The sequence below is a fragment of the Tympanuchus pallidicinctus genome, unplaced genomic scaffold (assembly GCF_026119805.1).
Source record: "Tympanuchus pallidicinctus isolate F22 unplaced genomic scaffold, pur_lepc_1.0 scaffold8, whole genome shotgun sequence".
Taxonomy (NCBI): domain Eukaryota; kingdom Metazoa; phylum Chordata; class Aves; order Galliformes; family Phasianidae; genus Tympanuchus; species Tympanuchus pallidicinctus.
This window is the reverse complement of record NW_026294802.1, coordinates 9,904,032-9,926,372: the sequence shown is the minus strand read 5'-3', so window position 1 is coordinate 9,926,372 and position 22,341 is coordinate 9,904,032. Positions and strand designations below refer to the sequence as shown.

General features: G+C 40.7%; 1 protein-coding gene across 2 annotated transcripts; it reads right to left on the bottom strand.

Moving 5' to 3' along the window:
- Positions 1–674: 674 nt before the first annotated feature.
- HCFC2 (host cell factor C2) lies at positions 675–21,539 on the bottom strand. Of its 2 annotated transcripts, XM_052668778.1 has the most exons (16): positions 21,341–21,539; positions 18,963–19,111; positions 18,672–18,832; positions 17,476–17,684; positions 16,923–17,007; positions 15,769–15,872; positions 15,025–15,213; positions 13,544–13,729; positions 13,022–13,125; positions 11,927–12,089; positions 11,033–11,233; positions 9,805–9,875; positions 8,460–8,597; positions 6,223–6,408; positions 4,983–5,268; positions 675–3,650 (listed from the first exon to the last, which is right to left on the bottom strand). In XM_052668778.1, exons 1-16 carry the CDS (start codon positions 21,504–21,506, stop codon positions 3,625–3,627), a joined length of 2,424 nt encoding a protein of 807 aa, XP_052524738.1. In that variant the 5' UTR covers positions 21,507–21,539; the 3' UTR covers positions 675–3,624. The 2 variants fall into 2 exon arrangements, with proteins under 2 accessions (XP_052524738.1, XP_052524739.1); XM_052668779.1 differs by lacking the exon at positions 9,805–9,875 and having other exon boundaries at positions 11,130–11,233.
- Between the last annotated feature and the right edge of the window lie 802 nt (positions 21,540–22,341).

The window sequence follows — 22,341 nt, the reverse complement described above, 5'->3', positions numbered from 1 at the left end:
TTAAAGAGCTGCTACACCAACTCAGCAATGATGTCATATATTAAAAGCAGATGCTTGTGCAACACAAGAGCTCCCTCAATAAAGCAATGACCGCAAATCAAAACCAGCCTCAATCAAGGAGCTTGTTTTTGGGGGCTGAAGTGTGGTACTTCTCTCCCCAGGACATCCCCATAGCCAATGGCAATACAAATTCAGGAGCTTGCCCCTAGGCTCTGGCATTCGGATCAGTTGGATGTTAGAAGCTTTCTGAGGACGTGAAGCACTTCCTCAAACCCCACCCTTTCCAGAAATTGTAGCAAAACTCTTTGCCATTCCTTCTGAACACAGCTGCTGCTTAGGTGGAGAATTAATTTTGAAAAGCCATGTCACGGGGCAGTCAGCAAACTGCGTGGCACAAAGGCACAGAACGGGCAGAGAGCACAGGAGAGGAGCTGGTTGTGGTGGGGAACTGGGAGACCTCAGTTAGGAAATTAAAAAACCCAAACAACCAAACAAACCGTAACGTAACCAAGAAGTCCAAAAGGGAAGAACCAAGAACCAAAAAAACCAAATGCTTTTTATGAAAGAGTAACACTCACTCTTACAATGCTCATCAATAAACCCTCTGCCTTCCTCCCAAGCACTCTCTCTTCCCTGTACTGTCCTATTGGAAAAAGCAGACGCACACATCACTGTTTACAATGCGTTTGATAGGACAACCACTTTATTACAAAGAACAAACAACGCTTTGAAATAAGACCAATCAACTTTAATTGTACAAAATGTCAGTTTCCTTGTAGAGGTCATTAAGTAACAGGCTGTAAGACTAAGTTCACGTCAAATTCGCTATCCTGAAATATCAGATAACAACAGTAATACTTATTTTATATTCAGAGTTTATGGCATGATCGTGTGCTCTACTCCAAACTACATTCAAAAGATATTGCTATAATTACTTTGAAAACACAAAGTGTAGGTTCTCGTTCACTTTATGCCCACTTTCACAAGAACATTCCAACGGTGAAGTTGTAGCGGCGCCTGCCGTACCTGGCACAACATCCCTCATGAACTGAGTAAACCTAGACATCCCTACGACACGGGCACTGCCGCCCGACAGATTTCAGCTTCTTACACCTTGTTTAGTGACTCGTGAAACAAATGGATAACACAGATCCCCAAGGAGTCGACGTCAAGAGTCTTCTTTAAATTAATTTCAAATTGAACAATCCGTATTTGCCTGGTATCTAGTTAGCAGGCAAACGGGTGGGATTCAGACATGTTAGAAACACAATCCTAAAAACAGACCACCAAGTGTATTTTACAGCATGTACCACAATTGCATTTGAAAGTAAAACCGTAAGGAACTGGATTTGCATATGGTCACTATTCAACATCACCCAGCTCGGACAAAGAAGAGAAAGTGACATTTCATGTCGAGTCAGCTGGAGAAAGCACACTTACAAGGAAATCATACTTTCATTGAAAACGCCACAGCTGTACCCTTTGGTAGTTGTGACACACCCACTGAAAAACAAATTGTGCAAAGCATGTGAAACCAAGTGCAAAAAAACTCCACCCAGACATAACCCAACAGATTTTATTCTTAAATAACAACTCTACGATCACAGCTATCAACCAACAAAACCAAAGCCACAAGTGTTTTCTCTAAAGGCTTCTTTCACAGTACTAATAAGGAAAGCCAAGTTATATTTTCTCTAGTTAACAGCTCATGTACAGTAAAATTTCAATTATCAGACAGTATTGGTGGTGAGATCATACCTGATGAAATGGATCATTAAAACACAAGTATTTTAAAGCCAGTTAACGCCTGGAAAAATCCTATACATTCATACTATAAACACTGCTTAAAGTGAGTCTGGGATATCTGCCATTGTCATAATCACAAGATTTTTCTCTGGAGTAAGACCACGTGTTACTCCTGTGCCACAATTAACACTATTACAGCAATTAATGGTCCCCAGCACTTTTCATACGCTACTATAGCTTGTGATGTGTTGCGATAATTAAGGCTGTATCAGCACTTCTGTTACAACCCTGACTTGCAGGGTAGCTCAAACTTGGCTCAGCATGAGAGCTGTTACACCTCTCACGCCGCAGCAATACTTCTCCCACCAAACCAGGCACATCATTTGTTTTGTTTTGTTTTGTTTTTTAGTTGAGTTATTTACAAATGCTCTTAAGACAAATTTAACTGACAGAGGCAAGCAATCCTACCTTGATGTGTAATATTTTGGCATTCAGGGCAAAATTAAAGTGCAAAGTATAAACTTCATTGCACAGGTAAGTAATTTAGATTTTATTTTAAAATAAATCTCATTTAGGTGCCTCCATCTACTCACCTAATGACCTTGTCCGACTCAGCCATTTTCCTCTACACTTTGGTAAACATAGGTTTATATATAGATACATAAATAGCATTTAAAATGTTTACCTTTATTTCACTACTGTGAACACTTTTTTTTTCCCATTTAGCGTAGGAACGGATCAACCTATTCCTAGAAGTAATGCTTGTTGAACTTATCAGCTAGCTAGTTAATGTAAAATGATGCATAGTAAAAGGAGATACGGAACTTGATTGGTAGAATATACTGGTAAAGCAAACAAGCACTTAAGAAGATTAACTGGAATAAATATGTTGATAGTTGCCATACAGTATGTGCAAAATTGCTTACCATGTATTCTAAACTTTGGTTAAAATTTTCAGATTGAAGTTGTACAGAAACATGATGGAAGCAACACAAGTGATTACAAACACAGGAATGAGGTAAGTTATTATTAGTGCAAAAAGCAAGCATATGCTAAAAGCAAAGCATATGGGTTTAAAATAAAAAAAAAAGAGAATGAATCTCGTGGAAGTTTTAATACAAGACCACAAAGGTCTCTTGTAAACATTGGTATTTACAAGCTGAAGATTTGTACAACTACAAAAGGACCATTCTAAATATTAGTAGTGCATTTACAATGAATTTACATTTCTTTTTTTTTTTTCTGTAATGAGAGAAATGGCGGAGTTTATCTTTTTCCTTTTAAATTTTCAGGGGAATATCTTTCAGAATTATATTTGTTACAAAGAGTAAAAAAATCATTTTTGTTTTTGTCCTCTTTTTTTTTTTTTTTCTTTTTTTTTTTTTACAAAAAAGTATATATTAAAATATTTATGTTTTAAGTTACTATATAATAACTGAAAATTCTGCCTTGTACTCAGACACCGCAAGGAAGAATTTGGTGTAAGACAATGAAACCAAACAGAATTCTCTCACATACCAAATCTTCCTGAATTGTCTATGCAAGATCTGTGGCAATCATGGGGAACTCTACCTCAAATACTACTGCCAATTTATTTTTTTTAATTTGAAAACTGATATGTTTAATGACATTTTAATTATCACTACGAAAAAGAGCTGCTGGATAGAGTATGGTCCTCCACTCCAGCATCTTCAGTATCATTCCTATCTGGTACTCAGACCTGAGCAAGGCTATATAACGCCGATGTCTCAAACGTAAAAAAGGTTATATACTTTTAAGATAAAAACAATGCAAAAATAAAATATTTGTAGCATTTACAAATAGTACAGGAGTTACATCAAACACTACATTCGAAACTTGAAATGCGTTACGCTGCCTCTACTTTGAGCTTGATGTTTTCATATCTGCAAAAAGAAGGAGACACTGTTAGTCATTTCATAATTTCACATAGCGCGTGAGGTCAAACACCATCAAAACAACTCCTGCACAGTTCTGGGATGCAGATCATGGCCCAAACCCTTACCACATAAAAGGTTAACACTGTCCTGGAATCTTAAACTCGAGACAATCCTTCAAGGCCAGGCTGGATGTGGCTCTGGGCAGCCTGGTCTGGTGGCTGGTGACCCTGCACATAGCAGGGGGTTGAAGCTAGGTGATCATTGTGGTCCTTTTTAGCCCAAGCCATTCTATGATTCTATTGTTGCTCTCCATCTCAGAAATTACATGTTCCAAACAAACACTGAGGCAACCAACAGCACTCTGTCAGCTACACCCTGCACATCACAGCAAGTGGACTGGCAAGACAGCTAAACACCAAGCAATAGCTCAGTGCAAACAAAGGGGGTAAAAACCAGAGCTTCCCCTGGTTCTTCCCTTCCTAACCTCCCTCCATGCTCACAACACCTCCTGCTGAGCCACGTCAACTTGCAGCTAGCAGAAAGCTAAGGCAGAAAGTGAAAGGTTATTTTGCAAAACTGAAAAAATACAATCAATTGATGGCACCAAGAACTGCCTAGATGACAAAATGGAAACTGACCGAAGAATCACTTAAACCCCGCCTGTGCTTCTAGATTATATGCTGCCATTAGGAGCCACAGTCCCTCTCTCAGCAGTCACTTGTGCTTTTGTGTTGGTGCTAGCATTTATGCAGCTGCACAGATGGACACGAGAGAACTGAACAGGCTGAAAATGAAACCTAGTTTCCAGTCGGTCTGTTCCCATTCCCAACTAATCATAAGCCCATACAAATTCAAGTGCAGAAATGAGACGATAAAGCCTATTCTGAGTAACTGTAATACAGACTTCAAAAAGCGTATCAATCACAAACATACACCTTATGTCTCTTCATGAAAAAATACTCTGACACGGAAGGGAAAAAGGTTGGAAAAAAAAAAACTTGATTACATCCATGCATGGAACTGGATTCTTTTTATAATGAAATTTTGCTAAGCTGAAGTGAAGACCAGGGAAATCAGGAAGCTTAATAAGATTTCATTATTCGAGGGACGAAGTAAGCTTCCATAACCAGCATTCACTACTTGCCTGTGGACGAATACCACCGTGTTTAATACAATGCTGAATTGAACAACTGCGTTTTCTTAAAACTGCTATAAAGAACAAACTGATATTTCACTGCCGTGCAAAGCACTGTGCTGAGCAAAGGGTGGTTTCTAGAGCCATGACCAGCTCTGCCACAGCTAGGGCCCATTCGCACGCTGCACTGACCCCAACATTACCTTGAAGCCATCGAACTTGTGTGGCTGGTCCATAGCCCCTCTCGTTCTTTGCAGAAATCCTGAACACTATCGCAGGTCGGGAAGTGTAATCCACGTGAGCGTTTGAAAGCTGGGCAGCAGTCACTACACAAGATGTCTTGAGACCACAATATATTCTCATAAATACAAGCTGATTTGGGTTTTCCTGCAACTGTGTGGAACGTATTGCTAAGTAGGCAGAATATTCTAAAATATTGCCAGAAGGTGAAGCAGGAGGCTCCCAAGAAAGATGAATGCAGTCTACACTCTGGAAAAAACAGAGAGAAAATACGATACTATGCAGTTAATCATCAGATATTCAACTAAGCATATAATTTATAAAAACATCTTTATAATATATTTACTACACACACACATATATGCATACATATACACACACATCTCTAAGGAGCATCTTAAAATTCTAACCTATTCTGTCACTGTTCCTGCATTCAAGAAGCAACAACTTCTTTCTACTGATACCTGTGCAGAGACAACACAGATGCTAAAGGATATTTTGGAAAACAAGAATACTCATTTTCTGATTCACACAGGAGGAATACGAACCAATGGCACTACATTTCCAAAGTACAGCCTTTCTTGTCATTGTAGATGTACTGAGTTGTCATTAGTACAGAAGGATGGCAGGTGACGTGAAACCAAACAACAAAACTCATCTACCATTAAAACAAATTACAAATCCCAGAAAACAAAGGAAGAAAAACCTCCCCAAATACTTTTAAAGTGGACTTCGTGGGGGCAGAGGTTTATAAAAGACATCTGACTTGAAAGTTAGCAGATTAAGAGATAAAAATGCATTTTAGTGTGTTGATTCATGTCACCCAGGAGTGGCCTCTAATTTTGGCAAAATCCCACTGTTTTATGCCAAAAGATCATCCTTGGGAGGTAATAACCTATCTTTTGACACTTCTTTTTTATTAACACATTAGACTCCTACAAAATAAAGAGTGCAAGAAAAGAAAATAATGGAAAAATTATCAGATGATTAAGATGCCTCTTGCAACATGATCATTAAGGCTTAAAATATTTTCATTTTAGCAGTTTCTTCAAGCGTATCACATTGGGCAGAATTCACCAATGAAGAATTTGTCACTATTTAGTATGACAACTTTCAATTAAAAATAAATAGATAGATAGATAGATAGATAGATAGATAGATAGATAAATAAATAACAACACAGCAATTATCTGCATTTCTCACCTTAGTGATTTTGACTGTTGAAGGAGCTCCAGGAAAACCTGGAATGCATGTCTTGAATTCACTCACTTTACTGAAAGGCCCAACACCACAGCCATTAATTGCAGCAACTCTAAACCTGTACACTGTGCCCGGAAAAAGATCCTGCTTCTTAAGTAACCTGTAGTCTGGTACGTCTGCATCTTCCTTCTGAAAATACAGCAACATCAGAATACTTTGAAAAGCATTCTAAACACAGTTACCTAAAAAAATATACAGTGGTAGCACGAAACCAAGGTAAGTTTAACTGAAATAAAAAAACCTGATTTAACATTTTTGTACTTTCATTGGGATTTATAGAAGGATTCTGACTGAAGCACACTGCACACCCACACATCTGCACACTCATTTAAACTCAACAGTATCTCTGGCTTAGTTTAACTTGGGAAAGTAAAAGCAAAGTAGTGTCTCCAGTTGTATAGCTTATGATTTAATTAGTATACTCCCCTATCCTCAAAAATATTTTTCTTCCAAGAACACTCATTCCAATAACTAGAAGGTACCATTTTATGAAACAGTAATCACAATGTTCCTAAAGAAAAGCACAGTTAGTTAGTAACAAGTTTGTTAGGGTCCCAAAAATGATCAGAGGGCTGGAGCGCCTCTCCTGTGAAGGCAGGCTGAAGGAGCTGGGATTGTTCAGCCTGGAGAAGAGAAGGGTGTGGGGAGATCTCATTGTGGCCTTCCAATATCTAAAGGGAATTTATAAACATGAGGGAGATCAACTTTTTATACAGGTATACAAAGACAGGACAAGGGGGAATGATTTTAATCTAAAGGAAGGGAGACTTAGATTAGATACCAGGGGAAGTTTTTACTGAGAGAGCAATGAGGCATTACTACAGGCTGCCCAGGGAAGCTGTGGATGCCCCACCCCTGGAGGCTCAAGGCCAGGCTGGATGGGACCCTGGGCAACCTGATCTAGTGGCTGACAGTCCTGCCTGTGGCAGGGGGGTTGGAACCTGATGATCCTTGAGGTTCCTTCCAACCCAAGCCATTCTATGATTCTGACATGTTATGTACTATTGTATTTCCATGCTTACCATGTGCACTGATACATCCTTGAACCAACCTATTCAAAACTATTTTCCTTGCAAATAATGTGCAAGCAATCACAATCTATACAAACTGCTGTAAAAGACAGTATGTTGAATACATTCAGCAACTAACAAACAATTTTACACTATGAATCCTACAAATACATTCTAGAAAGATATAGGCACCTTACGTAACAGGACAGCACAATCAGTATTCGCAGAAGTAGAGAGAAATGTGCTCAGATTGCCCATTTACACATACATACATAGCAAAGATCAAAATCCTCTGTGGGTTTTATTTTCCCTCATATGCTCCATCTACAAGCAGCAGACCTAAGCTGTTCAGATAAAGCAGAGACCTGTTCTGGTAAAAGGAAAGCATGGCTAAATACGTGGCCATTTGGTGACGGCCAGATCACATGCGAGTAAGTGTCAGGTGTGTGTAAGTGAACACTGATTTCTGAGTTTGAAATCAACTCAGACCTCTTTTCAAGAGGAACTGCCTCCTGACTGTAGGCACTTCTGGCCATTTACCTGACACAGTAATTAGTTTTGTTTCTAGTCCACTTAGTCATCATTAAATTATACTTTCACCACCAAAACTACAAATGTTTTGCAAGTTACACATATTTAGTATGTTAATATACAAACTTCTATGCTTAACAACATAAACTTACAGAAATCAAATACAAAACTCACTACACCTCCACATCTGATCTTTTTAAATATCCTACACTAGGCGTTATTAGTATTTTTAAAAGTTTCTAAGTGAAGATCCTTGAGACAGAGAAGAAACTGACTGGAAATGCTCTAGTGAAATCACAGACTGCAAAGTGCTGAACCATTCAGTTTCCAGGGACTTGAAAGTTTACTAAGTTGAAAGTTCCCTCCTAAGGGAACTATTTGTAGAACAGACAGATGGAAAGAATTAGCAACAGCACAATAAGATGTTCCATATAATTAGGAGAAAGCAACAGAAGATGTGTCTGGTTTAGGAAAAACGTAGGCCAAATACACCAGGAACTACATGGTAATAAAATACGACCTATAACGACCCATTTGTGCTGCAGTATCAGAAAATCACACATTTTGTCGTCAAGCATATGAGCACCATATTTGAGAATGCACAAGTGCAAACTACATCAGAGGAAAATTAGCAGTTACCTTGTTAGAGGCATTCAGAGTTTCCTCAGGCAGCAAGTAGAACTGGCTCACCACAGCACTGCTGTTCTTAAAAATTCCAACATCATACCACTGCCGTTCCCTTGATTTCACCGGTGCCATCTGTCTTTGTGGAGTTCTCTAGTATTTGAAGAACAGGTTATGTAGACCATCCATACCTCAATATCGCATTAAAAGAACATTTCAAGATTCTAGAATATGTAGAATTCCCTTCCATACCAGTGAGTAACTCTGTATACTTCAAACGAATATGCATTTATTATTAATATGTTGTTCAAAACCAGCAGGTTCTCAGAAATTTAGGAACAGATCATCACTTAAAAAAATAAGAGTAACTGCAGCTGGGATGTCATCTCTGACATCCTAGTTGAAGCAGGGAGGGGAAGAAGCTTACAGCTGTCGAACTAGCTGTGTGGAGCAGCATGTAATCACTCACAAGCTCAGCGATTAACAAAAGTGTGTCGTACATCAGCAGCTCTGTCTGGGATTCTGCTGCACTTCAGCCCCAACTCCCTGCAGCAAGCAACTGCTAAACTTGCAGCTCAGAGCAGAACTGCTGCTGTGGCATGGCACAGTGGTTGTGGAAGGCATGGGAACTGTGTGGATTGACCCAGAAAGACAAGCTATCTTTCTTGTTTGACTCCAGGCACCAGGAAGAGCACCTGCATGGCCAGGGCAATCCAGCACAGACAGATGGTGCTCCTGCTAGAGTGGAAAAGAGGCAGAAGTGTCAGCTGCTATTGGCAAAAGCAACCCAACTCTTAATTAGCTGCTGCTTCTTCCCATCCTTAGCTCCACTCTTTTGGTGGCAAAAACTGCACCTTGGTTTCGTGTATTAAGATGTAAGCAGGTGAAATAGGAGGCATTTACTTTTTTCAGGAAGTATTTACAGCTTGCATAGTCAGTCCCCATCTCTTCTAGGGAAAAACATCAAGATGTCAGTTCAGTTACGTTCCAAACCTACACATCAGCAGCAAACACTACACCTGATTTAATGCATATCTCATTTTAAATTCAGTTGTGCAGACAGAAGAACATTCCACATTTGCACATCATGCAGCAGAAAGCCCACTCCACTGCGCCAGTCGATTCAAATGATTCAACAGCTGAAACACATTCTTGGATCTCCTCCCAACTAAACAACTGCTTCTTAGACTCAAATCTAACCCGCACAACGTAATTAGTTTTACAACAGAAAATTTTTACCCCTGTATTATTCACTTCCAGCTCTTTTTTTCTCTGTCAAAGAGGCACGGTTGAAGAAAAACAGAAGAACCCTTACAACTAATCAACAGAATACAATTTGATTTTGCTTTTGCAGACTTACAGAGGAATGTGAATCATTTGCCTGTCCAGTATTGACCTTTGTTGAAGGCATGAAATAAGCAGTTTCAGCAGCTAGAAACAAAAAGTTACATTGAAAAAGCTTAACTCTAAGAAAAATTTAACACGAAGTCCACAGAGTTGACCTCAGCAGCCATTTACAAGCGTTTGCTGCAAAAGCATGTCTCAAAGTTCTTTTGCATGCAGTTCTATTTATATCACGGACAACTAATTTTGGCTTGCTTCATATTCACAGAAGCTGACACCACAGATAACTGCAGATAACAGAACTTGGAAGGCAGGTCTCAGAAATTCTATCCTTAGGTGTGACACAATTATGAAATCAATAGAGAATACTGCAAACAATCAAAGTATCAGATCGAGGCATACAGGCTGCTCATACAAGTGTCATCACTAAGCCTAAAATCTTACTGCACTGTTTCTGACATAAAGAATTCAGACTGCAGTAATAAGAGCAATTAATCTTTTAGCAATCCTAAGAAATGGGAAAATAATGCTTCCTAAAAATAAATCAAAGCACATGAACAATACAAGGGAATATTAGTACTCTATTCTTGTGTTTGTGTTTTGCTTTTAAAGAACAGTATTGTCCAGTAAAAAGTACACTACTCAGTGCCAATAAAGAATACCACTCTTTAGCTAACACTCAAAAAGCAGCAAGCACATCCTGGTGATTTCCAAGGAAAACAAGATGTGAAGAACTACCCATATGTTTAGCTTCTGTACTGATGCTTGTTTTGGATATTTCAAACAGACTGTGGAGAGGTCACCACGTCTGCCTAGTGGTGAGCCAGCCACGTGAGCTGCCATGCTCATTACAGAGGTCAGTTATTTAAAATGAAGAAAATCCGAGGTTACAAACAATAGACTTCTGCTGACTAAAAAAAGCAATCGCCAGATGAAAGCAAATGTCTCACAGGCAACAAAACTGCCCACCATGGCTATTTATAAAACAGGCATCTGCATAAAGATTTGAAAGACTTCTCACTTACAGAAAACCAAGCAGCTTACTAAAGTATAAGAATATCCTGATTTTAGAGGTATGTAAATCATAGCAGAGATCATTCAGGCTGCCTGAGGTCCTCCATAGCCCAAAGCCCTATCTCTAACCCAGGTACTAAGTCAAGATGGGAATCCCACCACACCACAGGAACTCTGATGGCCTTAGATACATATGGCTCAAAATACAGTATGTGAAACACATTTCAAACCTTCAGATTTTGAATTGAATGTTGTTAGTGAAGTTTCATCTTTAACAACTGCCCCATTTGTACTTGATGACTCAGTTTTAACAGCCTGCTGGGTTACCATAGTTTGTGTGCTGGAGACAGTACTGGATACAGAAGCATCAGGAATTACAGTTCGTTTGTCCAAGTCATGTAATTCACCTACATTTGCTGAAGTCTGAGGACCTTAGAAAAAGAAAATATTAACCAGAATTCAATACTGATGATACCCAACATGGACCTCAACTTAATCTAATGGCTTTAGTTTCACATAAAAACAGAGATTTAGATTAGATCTGATTATGAAATCAATAAGGAATACTGTGAACAAATAAAGCAAATGCTTTATGTGTATAGCTGAGTAAGACCCTGTCTGCACAGTTGTAACCAAATATATGTACACAGTTGTACTAAAACTGCAATTTCATTTGTGTTGGATGTATTTCATACCCATTTGGTGACGAAAGAATTCATTTGGGAAAAAAAAGAAACACCCACACAAATGATCATCAGAGTTTCATAACAAACAACTTCATCGCCAGCAGTGCAAGTCTCTTTCTCACTCAGTACTAAGACCCAAAATTTGCAGGCAATACTTAAATTAAACTGAGGATAATAAAAATGGTCACGCCATCTAAATTACATAAACATCAAATATAAACAGATCGTGTGCTTGGGCCTGGATTCACCCCACTGAACATCTCATTTCTCCTCATACCTTCTAGAAATATGCACAGTATTAGCTAGCACAAGGAATTTTATAAACCACAAGGACATGTAAATTAATTTTAAATTGCAAGACAAATAATTTTACTTTATGCTTAGTAGATGAATTTAACACTTGCTTTTTTATTAGTTTTTACTCTATAGATATCTTACTTGAAGTACAAACAGGCAAAAGAGAAGGGGCATTTGATTCCTTGAACGCTGTCGCATCTGCACGGTTTTTCATGGTCTCCTGTGTAATCTTGTTTTCGGGTGCTGCAACCTTTTCTTTTCCTTCTACTTTTAAGAGTGAGTTGGATGAAAGGCAAAGTTGGACCTACCAGAACAATACATTGCTTAATGTGTAACTGCCAAGTTCAGAGCTGTCAGTTGCAAACATGGCATGAAAAGGCTTGCTCAAAAGCAACAAATGAAAATCCTCTAATACCCTTAGCGTTTTAAATTGAAACAAGCAAGCAACCTAAGAATCCACATTCTTTTAGCCACATAAAACAAGGACTCAAGCTCTAAACTGACTTATAAGTATCCCTAGCCCATACTACATTTTATCTGAGCAAGTTCAAATTCTTATTATGTGGAAGTGCACTGATGCATACATTTTGTCTACGAGGCAGATGAGAAATGGGGACTGGGATACAGCAAAATGACAATCAGAAAAACTTTCATCCATTGCTCTTCTGGTACATATCTAAGATTTCTATTGTTAGCAAAATTCACGATAGTTCTACATTCATTTTCTGTAAGAGTATATTATGGATTCCATACAGATCTGAGGGTTTACCCAGCTAAGAAAAGACCCACATTTCTAAAACTGTGAACCTCCCGCCAGAGATTTTCCTCTTTCTTTCAAATTGCCAAAACAGTGGAATATCTAAAACAGCATGAAAACCCTAACAAAGAAGAAACATGCATCACCCTTCCTGCTTCCCATGTTAATTTCACGAACATTTTGAGGATGTAGAATATCTCTACTGTTACAAGATTCCCAGTTAGCACCCTGGAAGTCAATACAGTCACAATATCCTTTACACATTACCACAAAGAGGACTTTTAAGACTGCATCAATCATGAAAATTAGATGAATATAAGGAAGTAAACAAGCACTTCAGGTGTCTTCTTTGTTGTTCGATTTGGCGGTTTTCTAAGGTTTAAATGTATGCAGGGATTTTAAAAACTGGGAAATTATTTGGCAGTTCTCTCACTTCCCACACTACTTTGCCACCTTGGTGTTTCTCAGTTTACACTTACGTTATTAGGAATGACATTATTTGCTTGGCTGGGATGATCCACCTTCATTTCTGGGCAGGGGACACTGGGCAACGATTGTGGACTTTGATGTAGAGAAGAGCCACCTTTCAGGTAAACAAAAGCAAATTGCAATCAGTTACACAAAGCTTAGTATTACGTTGGGTGGAATCCATTCCAGTAAGCAAGAGGGAAACATGAAGTTGCCTAAAGGACAATTCAGCTGTTAAACTGAAATGAAACTGTGTGGCCAAACAGTCAGTTATAATCCCTTCCTCACTGCCTGCTCTCAAACAACTCAGCACTGCACAGATATCTTCAGCATTCAGACTGCTGACCAGAACAGACAGAGAGACATTAAAGCTGAGTTTTCTACAACTATGACATATGTATTTCTGGAACAGTCAAAGAAAATAGAGTCTCTCAAAATTATCTTATTTTTTAAAACAAACTCATATTCATTACTTACACAAATATCTACTCTGCCTTTGCACAAGCAATAGCATGAAGTGATGTGATGACTACCTTGTGAACTCAGCACCGATGTCTCAGGAACCCCAGTGCCAGGTGTTCCAGCTGCTGATGGCACTGGTGAGTCAGCATGTAATTGAAGAAGATATCCTTCAACAGTGGGTACTTCATCCCATTTCACTTGGAAGGAGTTGGTTGTAGCTCTAATCAGCTGGACCTGTGAGGGGGCTGGAGGTTTCTCTACAAGAAACCAGAAAGACACAGGTGCCATGTTTGAAATGGCTCTCTTCTAACAGTTTAAGAAATATCTATGTAATGCTAGCAAAATCAAGAGTTCCCCTTTCACATAAGTACAATATATACCAAAATAAGCAGGAGATAATGTCAAAAGTGCCAAATCAAGCAAAAAATTGCAAATTGCCATTCTAGAGCATTCAGAATTAACATTTTTATGCCTTTTCTTAGGGTTTTGACAGCTAGGTTTTGTGCTGCTGCTATGCCTTTGGGTTGTGTAGGCATCACCATAGACATTACACACATAAGAGATCCTCGTCTTCTCCCAGAAGACTGGACACAGCTCTGACTCCTAACGCTTTACACATTCCTGGAAAGAATTCACAGAACACTGCACTTCCTTTCTGCTTGCTCTTTACAGCTGAAGTGAACTTTCCCTCAAAAGCTTGTGCAGGCTGAAGCCCAGGCATGACTCAATGCCAACAACCTGCTCCCCTCGCTTGCCCTGATGCCTGACTAGGATGCACTCTTCCCTTACTGCTCCTTTTTTTTTTTTTTTTTACTCAACCCTTTCAAAGGGGGAAAAACAAAACAAAACCACCAAAAAAACTCAACAAAAACATGTTCTCCCCTGCCTTACATAATTCAAGATCTCCAATAACTCACACTTTGCTCGAGTAGACAGGAACTTCCACTTGAAAGTACTATTCTAGTCCCTCGCTCCCAGTACTGTCTCAAGGTCCTGCTATCAAATAAATATCCATCATTTCAGCTACTAATGTGCAATCAGTGCTCCAAAAATTCCTTCAACCGCAGAACAATTTGGTCCTTTCTCTGTATCTTTTAGCGGTCCAGAACATGAGGAAGCAGCAGCAGCAGCAGCAATGATCCCATGAGAAGGAGGAGTTTGGTAATAATAATAAAAAAAAAAAGTAGCAACAACAGAAAAGATCACTCTCAGAAGAAATATAAGGAACTTAGACTTCAGGTAAAACTTCCATGAGAATCTTGTATCTATCAGCTATGGCATGCAATACAGAATCTAGCCATGTTCTTTCAGGGGCTTTAAACACAACTTTTTATTACTTTTTTTTTTTTTTTTTTTTTTTTTTTTCAGATGGAGCTACAGCTGTAGCCTTCAAACAACTGACTGCCACGTACGTACGGTTCACAGGAATAAGCTTTAAAATTTAAAAGACCTTTGTGTTTGCTACAGCTTCAGAGCTTCTGATCACGGCAGCTTCCTACACATTAATAAAACACAGAGCATAGAACAATTCCTTTATTTATCTCTGACTCACCAGTATCAAGGTACCAAAGATCTTTGCAGCAAACTTGATTGTTCCAAGCTTTTCTGTAACCATCTCTACCACTCCAGATATACAGACGAGTGCCAACTGCTACAGCACAGTGTCCTGCTCTTGGCCCTGGTAACAAGTTACTTTTGTCTTCGTGGCAATCTGAGATCAGGCCTATCCATTCTGTGGTATCTAGCAAATGAAACTCAGAAAATTTAGTTTCTAGTTGTTTTTTCAAAACTAGCAATACATATGTTGATACATGTAACTGCTCAGAGAAAATAAATAGAGAGAATAAATAACTCTGTTTTTATAATGACTACATTTCCGTTCTCAATACTACAACATGAAGGTCACTTTCCAGTTAATTTGCAGGCTACGTTCAAGTAATATAGGATCAATTTTCAAACACAACATCAGAGACAGTGCTGTTGCAATTCAGGAAAAACTCATGTCAGGATCTGTCTCTTGAGTCCCACTCCAAATGCAGAAGTACTATCTATATTACCTAGTACTAAAGATCCATGAACAAAGATCTGCATCAGCAAATCTGCTGAATGTTCCAAAGGAAATAAAAACTTCTTAAGAAAGTTGAAGAAAAGGATTGTATCTTTATCTGTATCTTGTCAGCTGGGTTTGCAGCTGTACGTCTTCAAACTTTTCTCAGTGTCTTCAGAATGTTAATTCTGCTCTGTTAGGAAAGTATTAATTCAAAATGCCCACTCCCAGAAAGGCAGAAACACTAACCCAAATTAAGATAAGCAAATGAACCGGTACATTTCCATTCACCATCATGAGTAGAAATTTCTCCTCCTGCTGACTGTGGAACCCATCCACCAAAAATATACATTCTGAAATGAAAGAAAAGAGGGAAGAGGGAAAAAGAAAAGAAAAGCCAATTAACATTTCAAGACCTGCTGCACGTGCTCTCTCAATCTAGGACAAAACAGAAAATTTCCAGTGCTTTACAGTTTTGATTTACATCAGATTGTATGGGAGTCTTGTTGCAGACATCTCCCTTTTGAAATTTTTGAGTAAGTTAACTGATTGAAAATAGAATAGCTAAACAACAAACTCAAACAACTTCCCAGATACAGAAGTTACTACTTCACTTTTTCACAAACAACTAAACTGCTGAGACTCTCCAAAAATCATGTATTTACATGGAATTTCTACACTTTCATTGTAGATCTTTCAGTAAATAATTCTATAGTTAGAAGGCATATCTAAGTCAGGCATTGAAACTTCAAAGCACAATGCAGGCTACAACCTAATAAAACTTCATGTATTGAAAAAAAAAAAAGCTAAGCTCTTGACTCAAAACACAAAGCTTTTTTCACCTTTTTCCCATCTGTTGCCTCTTTCTCCTCACCTTGGCTTGTAAACTGATACAAAATGGACTGAAATGCATGTTTAAAAGTCCATTTTGTCGGTTCTATCTGACAAAACAAGTCATACTGACTTGTGAAATAATGAAGAACAGACCACAGAAAAACTGGTCCACAAAAAATACAGAATGATTTTGCCTAGAACTAATTCTTCTATTTGGGCCAGTTAATTTGTGTAGGTATCTCCTTGTCACAGACGGACAGGCACTGAAGTTGGCTCCTAACAGAGCCAGCTCAGGTCCAGCTGATTCTGCCACAGAATGCACAGAGATGCATCGAGAAGCTTGGAAAAATGCCTGTGGGTTGAGCAGACCATCCTGCTGTATGGAAACATCAACAGTTTAATAACTCTAAATTAAAAATAATACTTCTAAATTTCCACTGAGGTAGAGGAACAGAAGCAGAGAAGCACTCTACAGGGCTGACGGTTTATACTGAGCAGTAGTGGATAAGCATTGCCATTCTCCTACTAGGTGTACCTTTCTATAGTTGAGCTTTTAACAACAGACATACTTGTTTCCTATTACATTGGCCGTATGCAGACTGCGAGGAAGTGGTACTGTCCCTTTAGTTTCTGGTCTTGACCAGGTCATGGTTTCTAAAAGAAAAAGAATAAAAATCCTCAAATAACTTACTGTTGTGTATTATACTACCTCAGGTTTAGGTGGGAACATGCCTCTAGAATTCAACAAAACAAAGTTTCACCTTTTAAGGTGGCCAATTTAGAAAAGAAAGTGCAATAACATGCACTTAGAGCTACTTTCAAAAAAAAAATCATACAAAATTCTCAACAACTGTTTTTCAAAAGGATATATTAAACCCACTTTCTTTATGATTATTCAACACAGTTACCACAGCGAGAGTCTTTAAAGCAATCTCAGACAACAATCTCACAGCATAACCCAAATCAGTGAGGATAATAAATGCAAACAATGCTGTATCTGTCTCATTTCAAAAATTACAAAAGATCTCAATTCTCAATAGTACCACAGAATGCCATTAATCCTCACATACATTAATTTCATCATTGCCAGGTCCTTGCACTTGTACTGGCAAACAAACTCACCTATGTCAAGTTCCCAGAGATCGTTGAGCCGACAGCCACACATCCCTCCGAAAATATACATCTTTGGAACTCCCAAATCTTTTCTGCAGTACACAATGGCCGTGTGTGATTCTCGGGGAGATGGCAAGATCCCTTTTGTCACAGGAATACTCCAGCCAACAACCCCAGATCCGTGCTGCAGCTCCAGCTCGTAGAAATCGTTTAAGTATCTGGAGAATTATGGAGGAAGCATGAAAAGCATGCTTATTAACAAGATCGTAAGTGAGCTTTAAACCCCTACTGCTTCCATGTATTATGACTTCTGCCTTGAAAGAGTGAGAAAATTTTAAAATCCCAGAACATCTGATGGCATTAAGGCAGCACCTAAACAGAACTGATTTAGAACACAAAATGAACTACGGTAGCTTCTTGCCTCTAAGATAGTTGTCTTTCATATCGTAATTCATGCACTACGGTTCATCAAATAAACATTCCAAACCAGCAAACAACATTCTCAGCTGAAATTACTGTGTGTGGAGAAACTTGGAACAAACTGCAGAGCTGTAAGAAACACACACAGGATGTTCAAGAACTCCTGCAATTCTAAGGCAACAAAGGTGAAAAGAAGCTGCTTCTTTTCTGACGTGTTCAGGCTGCCCAACAGACAATTAGCCACGTGTTGATGTTGGTAAGTTATTTTTAGGTAACTTTTGAATCTTGGCACTCACTCCGGGTACCTCTTGTTTAATGAGTTTCAAATTGCTCTGTGGATATAAGCACTCTCAACTGTAGGTCAACACCGTATTCAATTTCAGTGCCATAGAACTTTTTTACTGATAATAAGGGCAACTCCAGCTGTTACTCTGAAAAGATTGTAACTATCTCCCACAGTATTATAGGTGACAATTCCATTGTGAATTCCCTGATGACCCATGAGACTTCGCGTATTTAATTCTAACTAACAAGAATTCTTAAAAATATCAGCCAGGGAAAGTACCAAAATCTACTCAGGTTTCTCTCAAAAAAAGTCAGAGCTTTCACTCCATGCTCCGTTCAGTGTGATCAACAGAAGGAACATCTAAGCTTCTTAGCACGCAATTCATTCACCTTACAATCAGTGCATCATGCAGGACAGTCTCCCTAGAACGTTCCTCTTCAAAGTTATTGCATCTAGTCTTTTTCTGTTGAGTCACTGAAATCAATCCAAACTAGCATACCTGGGAACATTATTGTTTGAATCCTCACTTTCATTTGCGAGGCCACCAAATAAGTAGCACTTGTTACCATACAAAGAGAAGCTGTGGCCAAGTCGAGGACAAGGCGGAGATCCAGTGGAAGGAGCTTGAGGTTTTACTTTCTTCCAGAGCCATCGACTTGCCTTAAACACAAGAAATGCAAAATCAGAAATACCTTCATTCATATCACAGTTGGTAATGTAAAACGTGCTTATTCCTCAGTAGATAAATGAAGTACTCCACAAAATTGGAACATTTTCAAACATCTCCTACCTGTAATTCATATAAATCATTACTGTATCTTCCATATTCAACCATTCCTCCAAAGACTAGTATTCTGGTACCATCACAAACAAATCCATGTGCTGCACAGCCTGGAGGAATATCTCCCCTTACAGCAGGAAGGAACCACTGATTTGTAGCTACAGTTTAAAAAAAAAAAAAAAAGGGATTTAAACACTGAAACACAGAAAAAAAAAAAAGTGTATTTTAAAACATCTCCACTGTTAACTACCTTTTCCAGTAGGTGATTGTGAATGGGCTGCTTAACACAATGCCTTAAAACAAAACACTTAAGAAAGAAAAATAAAACAAATAAAAAAGCCCAAACAATCTCCCAACACCTCTATGAAACCAGTGTTACTCAGTATATGAATCTCAGGGCACCAAGACATTTACTGAGGGTCATACAGCAATTTAATAGACTTGCTGAAAAAAGAAGTTAACAAGGAATACACGTGCTGTTCCACACAGAAGAGGTAACTACACTAAGTCAGAGTACCAGAATTATCATAGCTGCAACAACGTGGCAGGGTGCCTGGATTTAATAGCCCTATTGAAAAGTAATTACACAACTCTTGGACCAATGTTTGTATCTACCGACTATGGCACTGAAAAGGGAGATGAGAAACACAGGCAGGAAAGAAAAACTGAGACTGGCTGATACAGTAGCATGTTGTTGTTTAAACTGTGTTAGAACTGAGGAATTAAAGGAAACACTGCATTCTCCTTTTCCAAACCTTTTTTTCATGGCTAAGAAGAAGAAATGTGTGAACTTCAAAGCTTCCAGTGACCACTGCTGCAAGGGATTAAGCAGTTCTTCCCATGTGCCAGGTCTGTGGAAGTCATCACACCCACAGCAGAAGCAATGGGTGCCACCCCAAGCTCAAGCACTCCAGGTCACAGCCCTGCACCTCAGTCTTCAGCCAAAAAAACATCATTGGTCTGAACCAAACACCCGCCTCGGGACTGCAACAACTGAGTCATGGCCCTTCCTGCTACTGTGGCAAAGGGGTGTACACCTTTGGAATCTGGGCAGAAAAATAAAAATTTGATTTTAAGACTCACTGAAAAGGCACCAATCCCAGCCCTTGTTCTAAAAGGCATATAAAAGCTGCTCCAAATGTAATACATTCTATTTTATGATGCTGGCCCACAACGTCAGAGAAGGATGTTGTTAGTACAGCAGTAGAGGTTGAACCTTCCCACCAAAGCCCCATTACATGTTGCTGCAGGGGGACGGTCTGACAGAACGTAGCCTGTGTAAGAAGCAAAGGTGCTCCACTGAATTCCTCCATGCAAAGAAATGACACCCACTGGCATTCACTGACACCTGCTGAATGCTTACAGAGACCAAACAGTAGATGTGAGGCACAGTGAGGTGGTGAAATACTGTGAAACACTGGGTCACCTCTGCCAGTGCAGATTTTTATGCTCACAGTATACAGGCTCTTAGTCATCAGTGGCAAAAACGCACAGCTAATGATGGTGACCGTGTTAAAAAAAAAAAAATAATAGTCTTTTGAAGCTGCAATTTTGTTCTATCAAATAGCGTTACTGTGTTCTTTGCATCTGTTGCAGTTTCCGTGGAAATAAATAGGAGGCATTACTTTCGGAGCGACCTATGTTCATACCAAAAAGCTTTATTTTGATTACCTGTCACAAGAGCACGGTTAAGAGACCCCTCCCTTGCCTCCTGAAAAGGTGATCAAGTACATTTTTACACCACCACGGAAAAACAAACTCCTTTTTGGAGTATGTGAGGAAAGCAGGCATTTCTGAATGATTCCTAAGAGTCGGCGAACTGAAAGCACAGCCCACATGCTGCAGCCTTCGCGTTATCAATACACGCTGCCGGCAGCCAACGAGAAGCAGCTGCGGAGCGCCGCTCAGTTACCCAACTCCCCCACTTCAGGCCCACGACTGAAATCGCACAGAAGTTTCCCAGCCTTATACAGCACGGCGCGGAGTAACTCTTCAGGCATCCCACCTTCCGCACACAAACCAGACTGAAGCAGCTTCTTGCCTGGAAAACCTCCCGATGCCAGCACGTTCGCCTTCCTCAGCGAGACGTGCGTCTCAGCTCGTTCAGCTCCCTTCCCTATGAACGAACCCGGCGCTACGCGGCGCGGCGAGACCCCCGGAGCCCTGCCCGAGCCGGGCGACGCTTTTCCACTTAGCGGCCTCAGGGCAGGGCGGAAGGCTGCGGGCGGTGTTAGGGCGCCACCCCCGGCCGGGCAGCGGGCCCGAGCCCAGTGCCCGAACCCTGCAGGGACGTGACGGCGCCGCGGCGCTCGGCTCCCCGCCGCCCCGCGCTCCCCACCCCCGCCCGCGGCGGGACCGCGCCCGCCGCTCCGCCCCGCCCCGCGCACCCGTGTTGTAGACATGCAGTTCGTCGGCGATGCCCTCGTTGCCGCCTCCGAAGATGATGACCAGCTCGCGGATGGCGACCGCGCGGTGCCCGTGACGGGAGCGCGGCACCGGCCCCGTGAAGGAAGACACCCGCCTCCAGCTCAGCCCAGCGGCGGCCGCCGCCATCTTAGCGCCGCTCCCACAATGCACCGCGCGGCCAGGACAGGCCGCGGGGAAGGAGGGAGGAAGGGGCAGCGCCGCGCCCGCGGGAGGCGGCGGGGCGGCCGCCGCGGGTCACGTGATGGCGGCGGGGCGGGCACCCTACGGCCCTGAGGGGAGAGGCGGGGAGGAGACGTCCGTCGGAAATGTGTCACAGGATTGTTGTTAAGTTGGCCATGGCTGAGTGTGCTGAGCGATAGGCCGCTGACTTCATGCGTTTCAGTGTGTGCCTGTTGCCCTGTCCACTTGAATTCAGCCCACGAGATATTTATAAATATCGATAAAATCCCCCCTCAGCCTTCTCCAGGCTGAACAGTCTCAGGGCTCAGCCTGTCCTCATAAGGGAGAAGCTCCAGGCCCCTTACTATCTGAGTGTCCTTCTACTGGGCTCTCTCTGGAAGTTCTCTGTCCCTGAACCAGAGAGCCCAGACCTGGACACAGCACTCCAGATGTAGCCTCATCATTGCAGAGGAGATCAAGAGGATCACATCCCTGGACCTGCTGGCTATGCTCCTTGCAATGCACCCCAGGATGCCATTGACCTTCTGGGCCACGAGGGCACACTGCTGGTTCATTGCCAACCTGTTGTCCACCAGGACACCCAGGTCCTTCTCTACAGAGCTCCTTTCCAGCAGGTCAGCCCCTCACCTGTACTCTCCAGTATACCCCAGTAGTTATTCCTCCCCAGATGTAGGATTTAGCATTGGTCCTGGGTGAACGTCATCAGGTTCCTCTCTGCCCAGCTCTCCAGCCTTACTCTTCCACAAAGTCTTGGTTCTCAAAACTGAGCCAGGGCTGTCAT